Source organism: Panthera uncia, chromosome D2, assembly GCF_023721935.1.
Source record: "Panthera uncia isolate 11264 chromosome D2, Puncia_PCG_1.0, whole genome shotgun sequence".
Taxonomy (NCBI): Eukaryota; Metazoa; Chordata; class Mammalia; order Carnivora; family Felidae; genus Panthera; species Panthera uncia.
The window spans coordinates 43113246-43131150 of NC_064818.1; the positions used below are offsets into that span (position 1 = coordinate 43113246).

The window sequence follows — 17905 nt, forward strand, 5'->3', positions numbered from 1 at the left end:
TCAGTGTTCCATTTTCATTCTTGTAAGCAGCTCTGGCTATATGCTTTCACATTGTTTTTTTACTAGAGGCTGTAGGGGTTAGAACATGCATCTTTATTACAATCTACTATTAAACTACTTTACACTAAGATTTATGAACCTTTCAACAGCATAGTTCCATCTACCCACACCCTCTGTAATACAACTGTGGCTAACAGTTCATTTTAGACCATTGAAAACTAGGTAATACACAGATACTGTTTTCTATTTTTGCTCACACCAGTACAGGGCCTTTGGGGTATTCAAATTGCACAGAAGCTAAGGGAAGAGACGTTTGACCAGGACACTTGATATTCTTCTTTGTTCAAAGATTTTCCTAGGGGAGCCTGGCTGGCTCAGTTGGAAGACATGGGACACTTGTTCTCAGGGTTGTGAGTTCAAGCCCCATGTTGGGTGTGAAGACCACTAAAAAAAAAAAAAAAAAAAAACAACTTCATCTAGAAAAATTTTAATCTGTGCATCCAATATCAGATTAATGGACACTGAATTATGCAAACTCTTCCAGTTCTTCCTCCTAACGTAACAAAATACCAGTGGTACGTTTGAAACATTTTAATCACACTGGTTTGTTCCATTTTCTCCCTGCTTTAGTCACTAACAAGGTATTAACTACTTTAGAAATAATTTTAGAGACTTGCAGTTAAAGGGACCCAAACCCAAGGACCTCAGCAATAGGAAAGCTATTATCCCAGGTGTGGACAGAGTCACAGTAGTCTACTCTGTTTAGAACATTTTCATTTCCTGACCGTGGAAACAGAATTGTTTGGCGAAAGCTACCATTTACCAAGACCTAGGTTTGAAACAGGGTGCTAATGCTTCATACGCACAGTTCCGTTTAGTCTTCACGGTCCTGAGGTCAGGGAGAGCCCCATTTGTGGCTGAGTAAGCAAGATACAAGTCGTTTGGGAAACTGCTCATACATCAGCACTTATTTTCCAAATGTATGTGTGTGATTTAGGTCTTTCTATATGCATAGCCTGCCCGCTTCCACATGGTTATACATGTTGTGTATGTGTGCAAAAGGGGAGAGTGGATGCGAGCTCACGGGAGAGGCCCCTTCAAATCTAGTTTTGAAAGCAGTGAGGAGAGGTTGACGAATCCACTTGTGCAGCAAACTTAGAATCTGACATCTAAGAAAACTGAAAAACTAAAAGCAGCTGTAAAACAAATCAACAAAGTCTTGGGTCATATTCAGAGGGGCAAAAAGACTAAGGCAACTTAACAAATCCATCACGGGCCTAACTACATACAAGCAGAAAATCACCATCCCTAAACGAATCCAAGTTAAGAGTTGACATTCGGATGAGTATGAGGAAGGGAGAAGTTATGTAACGTTTAACAAAAACTGGTTAAATTTTTATGTGTATGTTGAAAGGGAAATTCACGTAACACATCATATCTCCCCTTAGTCAGCTATATCAAGTTCATGAGCTTTCTTCCTCCAAAACAGTTAAATAGATTTATGTTAAAGACAACATGTGTATTGAAAGTAGCAATTTTATTTGAGTTAAAATTATTTACAAAAACCCAAAGACATACTTCATGAAACTGGTACAAACTATTTTTTTCCTGCCGTTGGCTTTTGCTCCAAAGATCACAGCTGAGAAATACTGTATAAAATAAAAATAGGATTGGATTCAGAAAAGTACTCTACTGTTCTAATTTCCAATTGGTAGTATTTACAGAAATATTTACAATGGAAAAAAGGTTACTTTAAAACTTTAATTTGCAAGTCAGCCTCAAGTACCCTAAAATGCAGAGTTCTCTGAGGGTTAAAAACACACAAATGCACTGCAGTTGGTGAGGTGATTTCTCCCCCACCACCCCCACCACAATCTGCATCTCTATCAGTGCTTGACAATTAGTTATTATTTAAAAAACAAAACAAAATAAAAAAAACCTGTTAAACACGGAGGTAAATCAATTCTCAAATGATTACCAGTGTAACAGAAAAATGTAGTTCGCCCTGACTGTTCTCATCCAAACATTTTAGAAGACTCTTTACCATCTGCCACAAGTCAGGTTTTTTAACCAAAAATCTGTTCAATTCCTAAAGCCAATGATTAATATCAATGCATTTTAAAATTATTAAACAAAATATATCTAATTCAATTTTATGGATATCATTTACTGATATACTTTTAAAATAGGTCACTACGCTAGCATTTATACTCAGGGCAAATAAAACCTCGGTCCTTCCCAAGTTACACTGGCATAACTAGAACTATGCTGTTAAGAGGTGATGGGTGGGGGTTGGGTGGGTAGGAGGAAGAAAACAATTTGCCTGGAATCAGTTACTTCCTTATAGATTTCCCAACAATCTGCATTATCAAAAATAGGAAGACAATAGAAGGCAGCCACTGCATTAAAAAACATTACAGCTGGCACTGATACAAGAGCCCCGATTTGTCACTTTATACAAGGAAATAACAAAGTCTAAATGGATAACAATTAGACTTTTAGCTATTTTCCTCAATACACACCAAACTAATATATTTTTATGGCTTCAAGTTTTACAAATCCAATGAAGAAACATGATATAACTACCTGAAAGGTATTTAAAAGTATTTATGAAAGAAATCTCTGGAAAGCCTGTATTCAGGCCCAATCAACAAAAAAAGTTTAACCAGTGGTCTGAACAATAATTAACATAAGGAAGAGTTGCAATGTTGTGAAATTAAATATATAAAATGTGTTTTGTGTGTTCCATGACTGTTTTCCAAACACACTGTTCTATGAACTAAGAATTTGAATGAAAAAAAGGATCTTCTCTGAACCAGCAATTTAAGGCTTTGCGTTTATGCATTTGATCCTGTCACTCTGTAGAAGAATATACACATTATCTGGAAACATGAATTCCACATTGGTGTTTTAGCTTCCTTATATTTATTGTACTGAACATTAGAAAATATATCTAGAGAGCCTCCCTCAAAACAATGTTTCAAGAGCCTCCTCTAGCATTAAGCGTAAACTACCCTGGGTTTGTTTGTCTATTTTGCTTCATCCTTTAACAGGGCACATCATCTTATATAATATTCCCTCAAACTGTTGTTTTCTTGTGTCTATAGCTATGACTCATTATGGTATGATAATATGGTCATGGTCTCAAAAGTGAAAAACAGCTCAACAACCCAAACCAAATCAAAAATAAAAAAATATACTATTAATCCCTTGTGTCTTTGGATTCCATCTAATTTTAAATATAGACAGTAGTTCAGGGAACAACAACAAAAAAAAATTCACAAAATTATTAAAAGCTTTATTTACGATTGGAATCATTCAACAAAAAAGCAAAAGCAAATGAGCCTGAAAAAGGAACTAAGCTGTTGTCTAGAATGTCCTCAAAACATTCGATACCTCAGTAGCTAAGCTGCCTTTGCACCTGGCTGGCATGACAACAGTGGCTCAACATACACAGCAGTTGCACTAACAGCAGCATAAATTTTCCCCTTAAAACTTGCCCAGAATGAAGCAAGAGAAGAGGGGAGAGTATAAACTCTGCCAAAGTTAAGTGTATTTAAATACTGCATGGAATTGTTAACAGCCTGAACCTTTTCCCTCATTTTTGATAGTTGCAGATTGATGTAGTAACTGTCATTTAGCAAATGCAGAATGCATGACGAAGAAATCAGGTGGCCTTAAAAATCCAAACATGAATGATACTGATGAATGTTCTTGGTATATCTTCAAGGACTTCTTTCATGACTTTTCTTTGTCTAAGAATAGCTCCAGCATTACCGAGCACCTGAAGCAAAGGTAAAGCAGCTAGCAATGTTCCAAGTATTCAATCACTCTAGAGATAGATTTCTGGCCTGTGGTTCCAACAGCACACTGAAGGGAAGGTGGGGAGGGGCAGAAAGGAAGTAACAGTTAATATTTAACCAATTTTATCAAGCATCAAATCAAAGCTTAGAATCTTTGGCTTTACTAAACTGAACACTATCAATCAGAACCTATGAAGATTAAATTGTGGCTTTGATAACATAATGCCAATATATTTGGCCATAGTAATGAACCTTAAAAAAACACATTAAAAGAGAATCCCTTTTCGCTTCTAGTCACTATGGCCATACAGCATTTTAATTCCTACCGTTTAATGACAGTATCATATTTAAGACCACACAAGCTGCAACAGAAGCTACTTACAGTAAGATTCATGAAGCTCAGGAATTTTTTGAGCATCTCTGTCATTATTGAAAAGTCCCCTTCTGGCAGATATTCCCGCACCGTGGTCACATTGATCTGAGGAAACAGATCAAAGAAACATGGGTCAGGCAGCAGAAAACAGGAGTCTGCCCCCGGCACTGGGTTGTTGGTGTTGGCACACACCCTGTTCGAAACTTCCACAAGGTCCTTGAACTCCTTGGTTAATGTGCAATTTCCTTTTCTACCCTCCTAAATCTGCCGGTGTAGGTGTCCATTCCCTACTCCATCCCATCCTCAGAAAGGTAAAACTGGGAAAGGCTACAATGAAACACTTGTGTCCTTATTTACTTTTGTAAACCTACAGAGAAAAATGCCTGAGATAACAAAATGCACTGTTGGGGGGGGGGGGGGGGGGGCATGTCAAGAAGACAAGAGGGAAGTTGAAAATGTCCTCAGAGGTGCTTATGAAATAAAAAAAAAAAAAAAATTCCTCATGTTCCTATGTAGGCTAGGAATTAACTAGATCTTTCCAAAGATAATCTAGTTTCATGAGAGAGAGAATGTCAGCAATGCCAAGAAAGGACATTAAGGTGTTTCCCTTCACTGTTAGCAAGAAGCAGCCAAACTATATATATATAACCAATCTGTTACAAGGAAAATATATAACTTGCTTAAAAAACCTGTTCTATTTCAATATATTTTTGAACTGTTTTAAAGGTTCATAATAAAAGGAAAGGCTCTTTTAAGAAGGTTCACCTATAATAAAAAGGCTCTTTTAAGAAGGTTCACCTATAATAAAAAGCACAAAAGAAAATATGTTGTCCTGAGTTTGGGGCCAGAAGGTGGGGGCTGAACTTCGGATTTTCGTGATGGGGGCAGGTAATGAGATTACATGCTATGTTTTTAAGACATTTGCCAGCAGTCCCCTCTCTCCCTTTGTAAAACAAATTCCTGTCAGGGTACTTTTGAAATTATAAAGAAACAAAATAATGTATGGATACAGTTTCAGAAAAGATCTAATAAATGTTACTAAAATACGCTAAGTTATGTGCTATCAATCGCCCATAATCTAAGTGAACCACCTCCCCACCGAAAGCCACCGAAAGCCAACTAAGCCCCCAGCTGTGCATATTTACTCTGGAGTTAATCTTGCACCTAAAACAGATTTTACAAAATGCTTAAAAAATATACTGAAGTGATGAATGTTATAAGGGCAATCATGATGGAAACTATAGAGCTAAATGAAAGCTAATTTAAGAATGTCTTTAAGCAATTTCTAGGAGAGCAGCATGCTAGCATAGTGGTGGCAAAAGCAGTAGCTATGGTGCTATGAAGACTGCTCAGTAGAAAAGCGATTTCTATGACACAGAATAAATGATTAGATCCAAGGTTTTGAGTGAAAGCCTCAATAATCAAATCCCTTTCCATCAAAACAGAATGCAACATATAGTGGCTGGGGCGTGGGAAGGACAGTCACAGCATTTATTTTTAAACAGAGAGCAGCAAGTACAAAAAGAAAAAAATGAGAGGGGCTGTCAGAAGAACATGCGACTCAATCTCGGGGTCGTGAGGTTAAGCCTCATGTTGGGTTGTAGAGATTAAATAAAAAGAAAAAAATGAGAAATGGCATGGCCTATTTGGGAAATTTAGAAAAGTACCCAAGGGGAAGAACAGATTTGGAAAATGGAGAAGGCAGTTTTAACAAGTTTTACATGAAGCCATAAACAAAGTTATGATTCCCTAAATGACTGGGAGACAAGAAAGGTGGTCTTAAGAAAGCTAGCTATGGTGCAGTGTCCAAGATTTCAGGAATGGAGTCAAGAGAGCAGGAAAGACAAAAACGAGTGAGGAGACTATTACAATGCACTAGATACATGGTATGCAATGGAAAATGACCTAAGCTCCTGGGGTTCCAAAGCATGCAGCCCTTTCCCACAGGCAGCTTTTACTATAATATAACCACCTGCTTTCTTGTGTCTCTTTTACTTACACATTCAGCAAACCAATTTCCATTACGTTTTATGTATCAGCTAGCTTTCTGGGGTTAATCATAATAATACCCCAAGGCAATAAAGACATCCAGGGTTCTATGAATTCACAACTGCCTACAATTTAAGGACCTTATGACCTCTTTAGAGATAAGAGATACAGACAAATAGAAATTTATACATGAGAAAAATGGCCAAAGGTAAATCATATGTGGTAATACCACAAATTAATTTCTAGACCTGTTATTTAAGAAAGAATATAAATGAAACTAGGGTGTGTGCAAAACAGAATACCTAAAAATTGTTAAATTTAAATAGTATGCCCACTGTTTTTGACACCTGCCTCTTCCTCTTTCCCCTCTGCTTGATAAGCATTTCTCATCTGCCCTTAAAATCTCTGAATTCAAGGGGGCGCCTGGGTGGCTTAGTAGGTTAAGCGTCTGACTTCAGCTCAGGTCATGATCTCAGGGTTGGTGGGTTCCAGTCCCATACTGGGCTCTGTGCTGACATCTTAGAGCCTAGAGCCTGCTTTGGATTCTGTCTGCCTCTCTCTGCCTCTGCTAGTGCTTGCTTGCCCTCTCTCTCTCTCTCAAAAATTAAACATAAAAAAAAAAAAAAAAAAAAAAACCTTTTTAAAATCTCTGAATTTAAGGAAACAAAGAAAAGGGCTGAGCTGAAAAAATCTTGCAGGGCCTCTAGAGCCATGATGAGAACTTTGGTCTTGATCTTGAAAGCCATGTGCCAGAAAGGGCCACAACGGAGCAGGCTAGTCTGCATTTAGATCAGAGCTTGACTAGAATATAAATATGGAAGAGATGGATAAGAAAGGATCAGAAAAAACATTTAACACAAAAGAGAAGCAAACTTGGGGCACCTGGGTGGCTCAGTCAGTCAAGCGTCCACCTCTTGATTTTGGCTCAGGTCATGATCTCAGGGTTTGTGAGATCCACATGGAGCCTAACTTGGGATTCTGTCTCCTCTCCCTCTGCCCCTTCCCCTGCTTGCACATGCTCTCTCTCTCAAACATTAAAAAAAGAGAGCGAGAAGCTAACCCAAAATTTCACTATACAATAGACTTCCATTCTTGCCTCCTGAATGCCCTTGCTCCTAAGGAAAAGAACTTCCCTTTCATTTTAAAATTTGGCTCTTCACTAGACCTTCCCCTTAAAAAGTCCTCCCAATGACTGTCTCATTAGCCAGAACTGTCTGCCCTCATGCTGACTCAGCCCTACCATCTGGACACTAATACTTCTAGTTAAACCATCATCATCTAAATCTTCCATAGTAATCCCATTTTCCCTGCCAGTAAGTAAGTTGTTTAAACAAAAGCCATGTGAGCCAAAGTTGGCCAAGATAAGAGGACGTCTACTTGGTGCAGTGGGTGTGGAGGGATGGGGGGCGGAACTCTGCTCTTAAAAAGAAATATACAGGAGGGAGGCTACCTTCTTCTATTGGACCTTATTTAACTAGAGGAGACTGGTAGCTAGAGCCAGTATGGGGCCAGGAGGAGACCAAGCACAAGACAAAACAACATGCAGAGGGCAGTAGGGTTTAAAGACACATTATCTGAGTCCTTAATATCACTGAGACTAGATTTTTCCTTCCCCCCACTCCCCCAGCCCCCCTGAGACTAAAGCCAGCTCAGCACAGGTTTTATATTATGCTTTTACTTCAACCAAAGCCATTTCAATAAATTCATCCATCCATCAAAAACTTTCTCATTGGGGCGCCTGGGTGGCTTAGTCGATTGAGCATCCGACTTCGGCTCAGGTCATGATCTCGTGGCTCGTGAGTTCGAGCCCCGCATTGGGCTCTGTGCTGACAGCTCAGAGCCTGGAGCCTGCTCCATATTCTGGGTCTCCCTCTCTCTCTCTGCCCTCTCCCGCTCATGCTGTCTCTGTCTCTCAAAAACAAACATTAAAAAAACAAACAAAAACAACCTTTCTCATTAAATCCGATGTACTCTTATTTTGGAATAAGAAATAATTAATACCTTTAAAAGTTCACCAAATAAGGGTGCCTGGGTGGCTCAGTTGGTTAAGTGCCCAATTCTTGACTTGGGCTCAGGTCATGATCTCATGGTTCATGAGTTTTGAGTCCTACATCCTCTCTCTCCTTCTCCCACTCTCTTTCAAAATAAATAAGCTTTTTAAAAAAAGTCATAAAATATTTGAAAGCTTTAACATGAAGATGAAAATAAAGTAATACATAAGTAAATTAGGTAATGGTATGAAGCTGTCACAATGGAATCTTTTCAAGACACATAATACTGAACCATTACTTACTGGACTCTCCTGGCAGAGACACCCGAGAAGCAGCGCTGTGTACGAGGCCACTATGCAATCTTCCATGTGTTTGCCAGCATGCTGAAGGGCTAAGAATATTTAAACAAAAAACTGTAACGGTATATCAAAACAAACAAGAAACCACCCCACAAAACCACCAATTCTGTTATCTTTTCTTCAGAACTGCTTAAACATCGATAAATGCCACTAGAAAAATGGGATATCCACACAAATTAACAAAAAAAAACTCAAATAGAAGAGGGACCTTAATATAAGCATGAAAACCATAAAACTCTTAGACAAAAATACAGGACTAAATCTTTATGATCTTGGGTTAGGAAATGGCTTCTTAGCCACCACACCAAATCCACAAGTGACAAAATTAGATAAACCAAACTTCGTCAAACTCAAAACTTTTGCATTTCAAAAGACACCATCAAGAAAGTGAAAAGACAACATAGGTAAATGAGCAATAAGCAGGTGAAAACATGCTCAATACCATTTATTCAACAGGGAACTGCAAATCAAGTAACATATACCTTCACACCCACTAGGATGGCTAAAATGAAAAAGACAAATAACTATTCGTAAGGATTTGGAGAAACTAGAACCCTTGTTATGTGGCTGGCAGGGACGTAAAATGAGGCAGTCACTTTGGAAAACAGTTTGATAGTTCCCTAAAATGCTAAACATTGAGTTAACAAATAAGCCAGCACCTTCCACTCTTAGGTATATACCCAAGAGAACTGAAAATATATGTTCACACAAAAACTTGTATGTGAATGTTATGTCATGGCAGCGTTATTCATAAGAGCCACAGGTGGACCCAACCTGAATGTCCATCAATTGAAGACTAAAGTGTGGTACATACCAACAATGGAATATTATTTGGCCATAAAAAGGAACTTATGTACTGGTAACATGTTATAACATGAAAAACATTGAAAACATTGGGCTAAGTGAAAGAAGCCAGTCACAAAGGGCTACTGTTATTATTCCATTTACAGGATATGTTCAGAATAGGCAAATCCAGAGACAGAATTAGTGGTTGCCACTGGCCAGGGAGGGGAGAACAGAGAGTGGTGGCTGCTAAATGGGCATAGGGTTTCTTTTGGGGATGATGACATGTTCTGAAATTAGGCTGTGGTAATGGTTGCACCTTGTGAATACAGTGAAAACTACTCCAAAGTTTCCTTTAAAAGGCTGAATTTTATCTTGTTGTGGGCTGAACTATTACCCCACCCCCTGAATATGCTGAGCTCCTAACCCCCAGTGCCTCAGGGAAGGAGGTGGATAGGGTGTTTAATTAAACAGGAAGTTAGTTTAAATGAGGTCACTGGGGTGGGTCCTCATCTGTCTGTTATCCTCATAAGAGGAAATAAGAACAAAGATACATTAAGTGAAGACCATGTAAAAAGACAGGGAGAAGATGGCCATCTACAATCCAAGGAGAGATCAGCTCTGAGACCAACCCTGACACCTTGATCTTGGACCTACAGCCCCCAGAAGTGGGACAGAATCAACTTCTGTTGTTTAAGCTGCTCGTCTACAGTTACAGCAGGTCCTCACAAGCTAACACTTATGCCAATAAAGCTATTATTTAAAAAGAATGCTACACAACCAAAAATATTACCCCAAAGGAAACATGAACACTGAGAAAACGGAACAGCTGGGGCGCCTGGGTGGCTCAGTTGGTTAAGCGACCAACTTTGGCTCAGGTTATGATCTCGCAATTCAGGAGTTCAAGCCCCGTGGTGGGCACTGTGCTGATGGCTCAGAGCCTGGAGCCTGCTTCAGATTCTGTGTCTCCCTCTCTCTGCCCCTCCCCTGCTCATGCTCTGTGTGTGTGTGTCTCTCTCTCTCTCTCAAAAATAAACATTAAATTTTAAAAAATTTAGAGAATGGGACAGCAATTTTTTACAATATTAGAACTAATGGCATTAGTGGAACCGTGGACATAAGAGAAAGACTAGGCTCAGAAAAAGACATTTGCTGGGGCTTGCCTCCTAGCTTGGTAAAGCTAACCATATTATTTAATTTCATAACCAGAGTGACATGAAGTTACAAATGGCTATTTTGCAGTACGTGCATAAAAAATAAACCCAGTATCAGCTGCTGACAACAGTGGATAATAAATGTAATGACTCCATCAGTTTATTCCTTACAGTGCTTGCAAGCTAATACCATTTGAGAACTGTTACTGTAATTTCTGGTAACAGATCTCACTTTATAAAGTGAGACCCATAAAAAAAATCTCAAAACTGTAAAAACCTTTAGGAGTCCCAATGTTCAACCACTCTCTTTTCACTGAGTAAAGCCCAGCCTGGGAAAGGCAGACCTTTCGTACACTGCACACGTGCCTTCCTCACCGCTAGGAAACCAGCAAAGAAAAATTCCTGTGAGCACTGAAATATGAAAGCTTGTCTGCACTGAACTAGAGAGGCCGAACAATCATAGCAAGATTATGACAACACACGAATTAAAAAGGTGTTAAGAGGGAAACATTTTCAATTTGAATACACGACTTAAAATAAATGTACCTTTATTGAGGTCAAGTTCTTCATCGTCCTCCTCCTTCTTCTGTTTCTCTTCTGTACCATCGGTCTTTTCAGTTGATACCCACTGTATTTCTCCACTTGTTTCTTGCCACTCTCCACTCTTATCATGCTGAGTGGTGGGAGCATCTTTGATCAATTCATCTGTTTTACTTTCTGCCAACTGAGCTGCTCGTTCTCGCTCAAGGAACAGCTGATAAAAATTTTTTTTTGAAGATCATTAAAAGAACACCAACCAACATGTATGTACCCAAATATAAGATCTGTTTGCTTTCAAAATCACTAACCCTAAGAAGCGTGCTGTCTGGTTAAAAAGGGTAAGTTACGATAAAAGGCTTTGTTCTACATCCACCTGAAGGCAAAAAAGAAAGTATAAATGCTATTGGGATTCAACCAAGTAAATTAAATGTATCTACTAATGTTATAGGCATTCCGTTTATAAGAATGCAAATCTCAACATGTGCCCTTAAATTGGATAATAATGACAGGATATTTCAAGCAAAAATACAAACTTGATTTAAAAAAAAAAATTTTTTTTAAGCCTGAGCAGACGGGATAAAATTAAGAAAGGACACTAAATAAAATTATATAACATTAACACACACACACACACACACACACACACACACGCATGCACACACCTATGTAATATTAGGGAAAAGCAACATGGCTTCTTTAAAAGAAATCTAAAGAGATAAACACCAGTAAAAATAAAAAGCAAAAGGTCTCAGAGAAAACACTCAGAACTGGATCGATCTCAACTGATATTATTAACAATGAAAATGTAATGGTCAGTGGAAGTACACAGGGAAAACTCTTAAGTCAAAAGGGAACGTACTGAATTCCTTGCCTTCATGTACTTTATTTTCCTTGTGCTGGGCTAGTGCTGAATGTACAGAAAGTATTTACTGATAGAATCTGGGGAAAACTCCAAGTTACTAAAAACAACTACCTGAAAATCAAATGCCAAGTAAATCTCAAAAAGTTGCTGAGTATACAGAAGAGTGGTATAGAAACTTTTAATACCCTTAAGAAAATAAAATTTGAGCTTTATACAAAAGCCGTATTTCTTAAAATTGGTTCAAGAATCTCTAGGGGTCCCCAAAATCCCTTTAGAAAATCTGTGAGGTCAAAAATCACATTCATAACAATAAGAGGTCAACTGACTTCTTTCATTCTCTCATGAATGTACAGTGTTTTCCAGAATCTACATACCATGTGATTATGTTAGTGCTTTGATGGCTAAGGGAACGAAGGCCTCTGTTTTATAATTTTCTGCTTTGATTTCAAATTCAGTAAATATCAATAGATCAAACACACAAACAAAAAATTTTTATAATTTTTTTTTTAATGCTTATTTTTATTTTTGAGAAAGCGCGTGAGTGAGCGAGAGAGAGCGAGAGCACGAGCAGGGAAAGGGCAGAAAGAGAGGGAGACACAGAATCTGAAGCAGGCTCCAGGCTCCAAGCTATCAGCACAGAGCCTGATGCAAGGCTCAACCATGAACCGTGAGATCATGACCTGAGCTGAAGTCGGACCCTTAACCAACTAAGCCACCGGGGCACCCCAAACCAAAAATTCTTTTTAAGTTCCCAATAATTTTTAAGAGTATAAAAGAACTCCGGGATCAAAATATTTGCTAAGAGAATGATGGGGTCATAGTTATGACTCAGGAAAAGATCACGTTGTTGTGGACTGATTACCTTCTTTAAAAAGGTAGTTTCAGGGGTGCCTGGGTGGCTCAGCTGGTTAAGCACTGACTTTGGCTCAGGTCATGATCTCACACTTCGTGAGTTCAAGCCCCATGTTGCACTCTGTGCTGACAGCTCAGAGCCTGAAGCCTGCTTTGGATCCTGTGTCTCCCTCTCTCTGCCCTTCCCCTGCCTGCACTCTGTCTCTGTATTTCAAAAGTAAAATAAACATTAAAAGAAAAAAAAAGGTATTTTCAAAAAGGCCAAAAGGATTAACAGGATAGTAAAAGTTTTGGAAACAATGAAAAGGATAGTTCATTATCAATTCTAAACATGCAAATTGTCATTTAAGGAAAGAAAAAGGTAGTTAGGAACCTAACCTGTTAGACTGGAAAAGAAAAACTACAGTACCCACTATTGTTCAAGAAACACAGCCATGCGGTTTTTTGGGAGAAGCATAAATTGAGGACAGGGAGTGTGTTTGGTAACCGGGATCCACTGAATTGAGGACATCAATTTTTACTTATTTATTTATTTTTAAGTTTACTTATTTAATCTCTTCACACAATGTGGGGTTCAAACTCCCAACTCCACGATCATGCTCCTCCAACTGAGCCAGCCAGATGCCCCACAGGGACATTAATTTTTAAATACAGTTATTCGTAACACAATTCCTAAGCCAGGAAATTACTCCACAGACATACTCTGAAAAGTGTGCACCCCACCCCCGCTTCCAAAAACGGGAAAGGTATGGCCCAATATTTAGAAACACAAAAGTCCGAGACACGGATCACACGAAGAAGTAAATGCTAGAGGACTTGAACTGGATGGGATTGGGGCTGGAAACAGATTCTTGACCTGCAATCTTTTGATAAAACAAATACGCCTTGTTTCTGCTTTTCACTAACAACGCCTAAGGAGTGATTATTATAGTTAAACTGTCAGTGGAGTGCAGTAAGGAAGGGTATACATTCTAACCCGGTGTACCTTTCAGTGAACTGGCGAGGGTGAGCTAGAGAGAGTGAGACACCCATACACACCCACAAAAGAAAAGGGGAGTGAGAGAGGCGGGAAAGGCACAAATGATGAAGAAGTTGGACAACGCAACAAACTGAAGGTGTTAGCTTGTTTTGAAGTTGTTGCTTACCTGCACTAAAGCCTGAACGGCATGAATTTGTCCAGCTATCCTTAAACTATCATCTCCTTCTCCACTACAGAGGGAAGAATCAAAAGAACATGATGTTTCCATGTTGACAAGACAGTGCCGATTCCGAGCACTATACTCCACTAGATTTATCAGTAGACCTAAGCCCTACAAAAATTAAAACATGCATATTACCACAGGTGAGAATTAAAAGCAAATCAACACAGTATACATAACTTTTATTGGCAGTTAGAAACCTGTGTTCTGCCATCCACTAAATGGTTAAAAACCAGTGTGAAAGATAATGATCTTCACAATGATTTCACTGCTTTTTAAAAATCACAACTTTTAGGTTTGTTTGTTAGTTTGTTTGTTTTTTAACTTTTAGATTGTTTTCATACTTAATACTTTTTTTATTTTTGCACAGAGCCCTTCCTGGCTCTCTTTTGTATAATATGAGGTGTGTTCACAAGTAATCCACTGAAACCCTCAATATACTGAACAGCTGGTTCTTAAACCCAAAACTAAGATGAAGTTTTTATCATTTTAATAGATTAAATACTAATTTCTGAAATAGTCACTCCAACTCACCAGCACTCGGATATCAAATCTCTGCTCCTGAGGTAGGTACTTTGGAACCTGAAGCACACAGTTCATTGCTGTGCCAATCAAGCCATCCTGTTCTCCCGTTTTGGTGCTGCCCCACTCTGAAAGAGTTAGGAATGTAAGGAATATGAAAATTGTTATGGATTCTTCTCTAGGACACTACCAACCAATATTCATTAACACTGATATAAAAAGTTAGAAATACATAACTATTTCTTTATTAAAATATATTTTTGACCATACTATTTCCAAACCAAGCTACCAGGCTGACCCTAAAAATACTGGGGTGCCTGAATGGCTCAGTAAAGCATCAGACTCTTGATTTCAGCCCATGTCATGATCTCACAGTTTGGCAGTTTGAAGTTCCATGATGATAGAGTACAGCCTGCTTGGGATTCTCGCTCTCTCCCTCTCTCTCTGCCCCTCCCCTCCTCCCACACATGCTCATTCTCAAAAGTAAACTTAAAAAAAACAAAAAAAAACAAAAAAAAACCCCTACAAGTAGTTAAATCTATACATGAGTGAGTTACATGATGGCAATTAAAAAATCACTACATCGAGAAAAGAAATAAGGGGAATAACTTGTTTTTACATGTAATATACAATCTTTCAATGAGAATACATGTAGAAAATATAACTTACCATTGTCATTAGTTAAATTGAGCAATACCCCAATGATGGCCCTCATACAGTCTTCCACTGCTTTGCCCACATGGTTGGTTACATTCTGGTGAGGCAGAGGCTTACTGTCAGGTAAGCATATACTGTTCTCAGCACGGTTATACTGCTGAATCAATCCTTCACAATGTTGTAATGCTCTTAAGAGAAAACAAAATGTAGACTATTATGCTAAACAAAATTAGTTATACTAAGAATTTCTATTTACTTGGACCTTAATGTTTTAAATGTCATAAATGCTGCCAAATTAATCTCTATTATAGAGGTATAATGTATTAACTATTTAATCATATACCAAGTAGGTCTAATATCACACTAAGTGCTAAATTTTATTTTGAGAAAACTCGATAATTTAAATTTTTCTAAGTTAAAACTATAAACTCAGTGGAGAAGCTCCCATCTGTACTACTTACAGTTGTCCCCACTTTACCAATCTCTCCAAAACAGACCTACCACAATCCTTCCCTAAACAAGATAATTTAAGAACTATACTTCTGAATTTCATTTAGATGATTTTCATTTAGGATGCAAACTCTGAGCAGGTAAAGAATATTATTTGTGTTAATAATGCATAATAGGGGCGCCTGGGTGGCGCAGTCGGTTAAGCGTCCGACTTCAGCCAGGTCACGATCTCGCAGTCTGTGAGTTCGAGCCCCGCGTCAGGCTCTGGGCTGATGGCTCGGAGCCTGGAGCCTGCTTCCGATTCTGTGTCTCCCTCTCTCTCTGCCCCTCCCCCGTTCATGCTCTGTCTCTCTCTGTCCCAAAAATAAATAAATAAATAAATAAATAAGAACTACCTTTAAAAAAAAAATAATGCATAATAAATAACCTTGTATAGATGATATTAAATACTTTATAAACATTAGAGTACATCATATTTTTTTAACATGAGGTCATTTAACTGACATGTCTCCTGGCAGCCATAAGGTTTATCAGTTACATCCCAAGGATTTTCCAGATGCTACCCAAAATAACAAGGAAATATAATCTTTAAGTGAGCCTAGTATTTATGAAGACTGTCTTTAAATCACCAAGTCCATTAGTTCAAAAAAGCATATGCTCTCTCAGTTGATTATATATACACCACACAAAACTCCTAAAGAAAACTGTACTGTAACTCATCCTTCTCTAGCCTCTCCTGTTAAAACACATTATTAGGAAGGTGTTCCTCATGTCTAATCTAAAATAATTTGTTGCTCGGGCTTGTGGATGGCTCACTCAGTTAAGCATCCAACTTCAGCTCAGGTCACGATCTCGCAATTTGTGGGTTCAAGCCCCACGTCAGACTCTGTGCTGATAGCTTCAGATCCTGTGTATCCTTCTCTCTCTGCCTCTCCCCTGCTCACACACACTCTTTCTCTCTCAAAAATGAACAAACATAACATAAAATAAAATGAAATAAAATGAAATGAAATAAAAAATAAAATAAAATAATAAAATAAAATAAATTTGTTGTTTAGATGTTTGAGGATGTGAGCCAGAACTAACTGTGCTATTATTGTTAACTGCCTTCAGTAGTACTGAGCTAAAACATGGTTTTGGTTGGTAAATGAGGGGAAAACATCAGAGGTATATCATTTTATCTTTCAATATGCTATCCCTGCATTTATCAGGGTCCTACTGAAAAGTTTAAAAAGTCAGAGGAGTGTTACTTCACAAACATCCAATTCTGACCCTTACGGCTACTTCTAAGATTTTTGACAGAAAATTCCTAATCACAATGAAAGAGATGAAAACTGTCATATTAAATACCTCCTGAAAGACACCATGTGTACAGGGGTCATGAAATATACGTTTTTAAAGGAAGAAACTGATTTAACCTGCAGGAATATTCTTTGGTAAGGGAGAATAAAACATAATAACAACTAGAACACAAGCCTTAAAGGTACTAAATGTGATACAAAATTTACAAATGTAAGGCCAAAAAATAAGACCCAGGGGAAACCTACAGATCTACTGGAAACTAAATACTACCAGAAATTTGAATACTGACTGGATGTATGATAACATTAAGTCAATAATTTATAGGGTATGAAAACAGTATTGAGGTTACACCACTCATTCATTCATTCATTCGTTTGTTTAGAATTTGGGGGCCAGTGCCTGGGTGGCTTAGTCGGGTAAGTGTCTGACTTTGGCTCAGGTCGTGATCTTGCAGTTCCTGAGTTTAAGCCCTGCATCGGGCTCTGTGTTATCAGCCCAGACTGCCAGATGATTTTAACTAAGAAATTAACTTTAAAAAATTTTAAGTAATATTTACACCCAACGTGGGGCTCAAACTTACAACCCTGAGATCAACAGTCACAAGCTCCACTGACTGACCCAGCCAGGCACCCCTGTGGTTACATCTTTTAAAGAGTCCTCTTTTAAGAGACTTTATATACTCAAGTATTTAATGGATTAATGAAATCTGTAATTTGCTTCAAAATAATTAATACAGAAGAGTTATCAACAGGGTTACAAATGGAAACAAGACGGGCCATGGTTGATGATTATCCAAGCTTAATGGTACATACATCAAGATTTATCATACTAGTGGGGCACCTGGATGGTTCAGTCTGTTAAGTGTCCGATTCGTGATCTCAGCTCAAGTCATGATTTCAGTTTTTGTGAGTTCGAGCCCTGCCTGGGCTCTGTGCTGACAGTGCAGAGCCTGCTTAAGATTCTCCCTCTTTCTCGGCCCCTCCCTGGCTCGCACTCTCAAAATAAATAAATAAACTTAAAAAAAAAAAAAAAAAGGATTTATCATACTACTTTGTCTATTTTTGTCTTT

General features: G+C 38.3%; 1 protein-coding gene across 5 annotated transcripts in view; it reads right to left on the minus strand.

Moving 5' to 3' along the window:
* Positions 1 to 1518: 1518 nt before the first annotated feature.
* Positions 1519 to 17905, minus strand: part of WAPL (WAPL cohesin release factor) — a 102403-nt gene continuing 86016 nt past the window's right edge. For 3 of the 5 annotated variants that reach the window (XM_049645338.1, XM_049645335.1, XM_049645339.1), the window contains 7 exons: positions 15097 to 15272; positions 14440 to 14555; positions 13852 to 14016; positions 10999 to 11206; positions 8459 to 8547; positions 4186 to 4281; positions 1519 to 3870 (listed from right to left, as the gene is read on the minus strand). In XM_049645338.1, the coding sequence (XP_049501295.1) occupies positions 3805 to 3870; positions 4186 to 4281; positions 8459 to 8547; positions 10999 to 11206; positions 13852 to 14016; positions 14440 to 14555; positions 15097 to 15272 (916 nt within the window). In that variant the 3' untranslated portion in view covers positions 1519 to 3804. The remainder of the gene's footprint in view (positions 3871 to 4185; positions 4282 to 8458; positions 8548 to 10998; positions 11207 to 13851; positions 14017 to 14439; positions 14556 to 15096; positions 15273 to 17905) is intronic. The other 2 variants (XM_049645337.1, XM_049645336.1) reach the window with 2 other exon arrangements.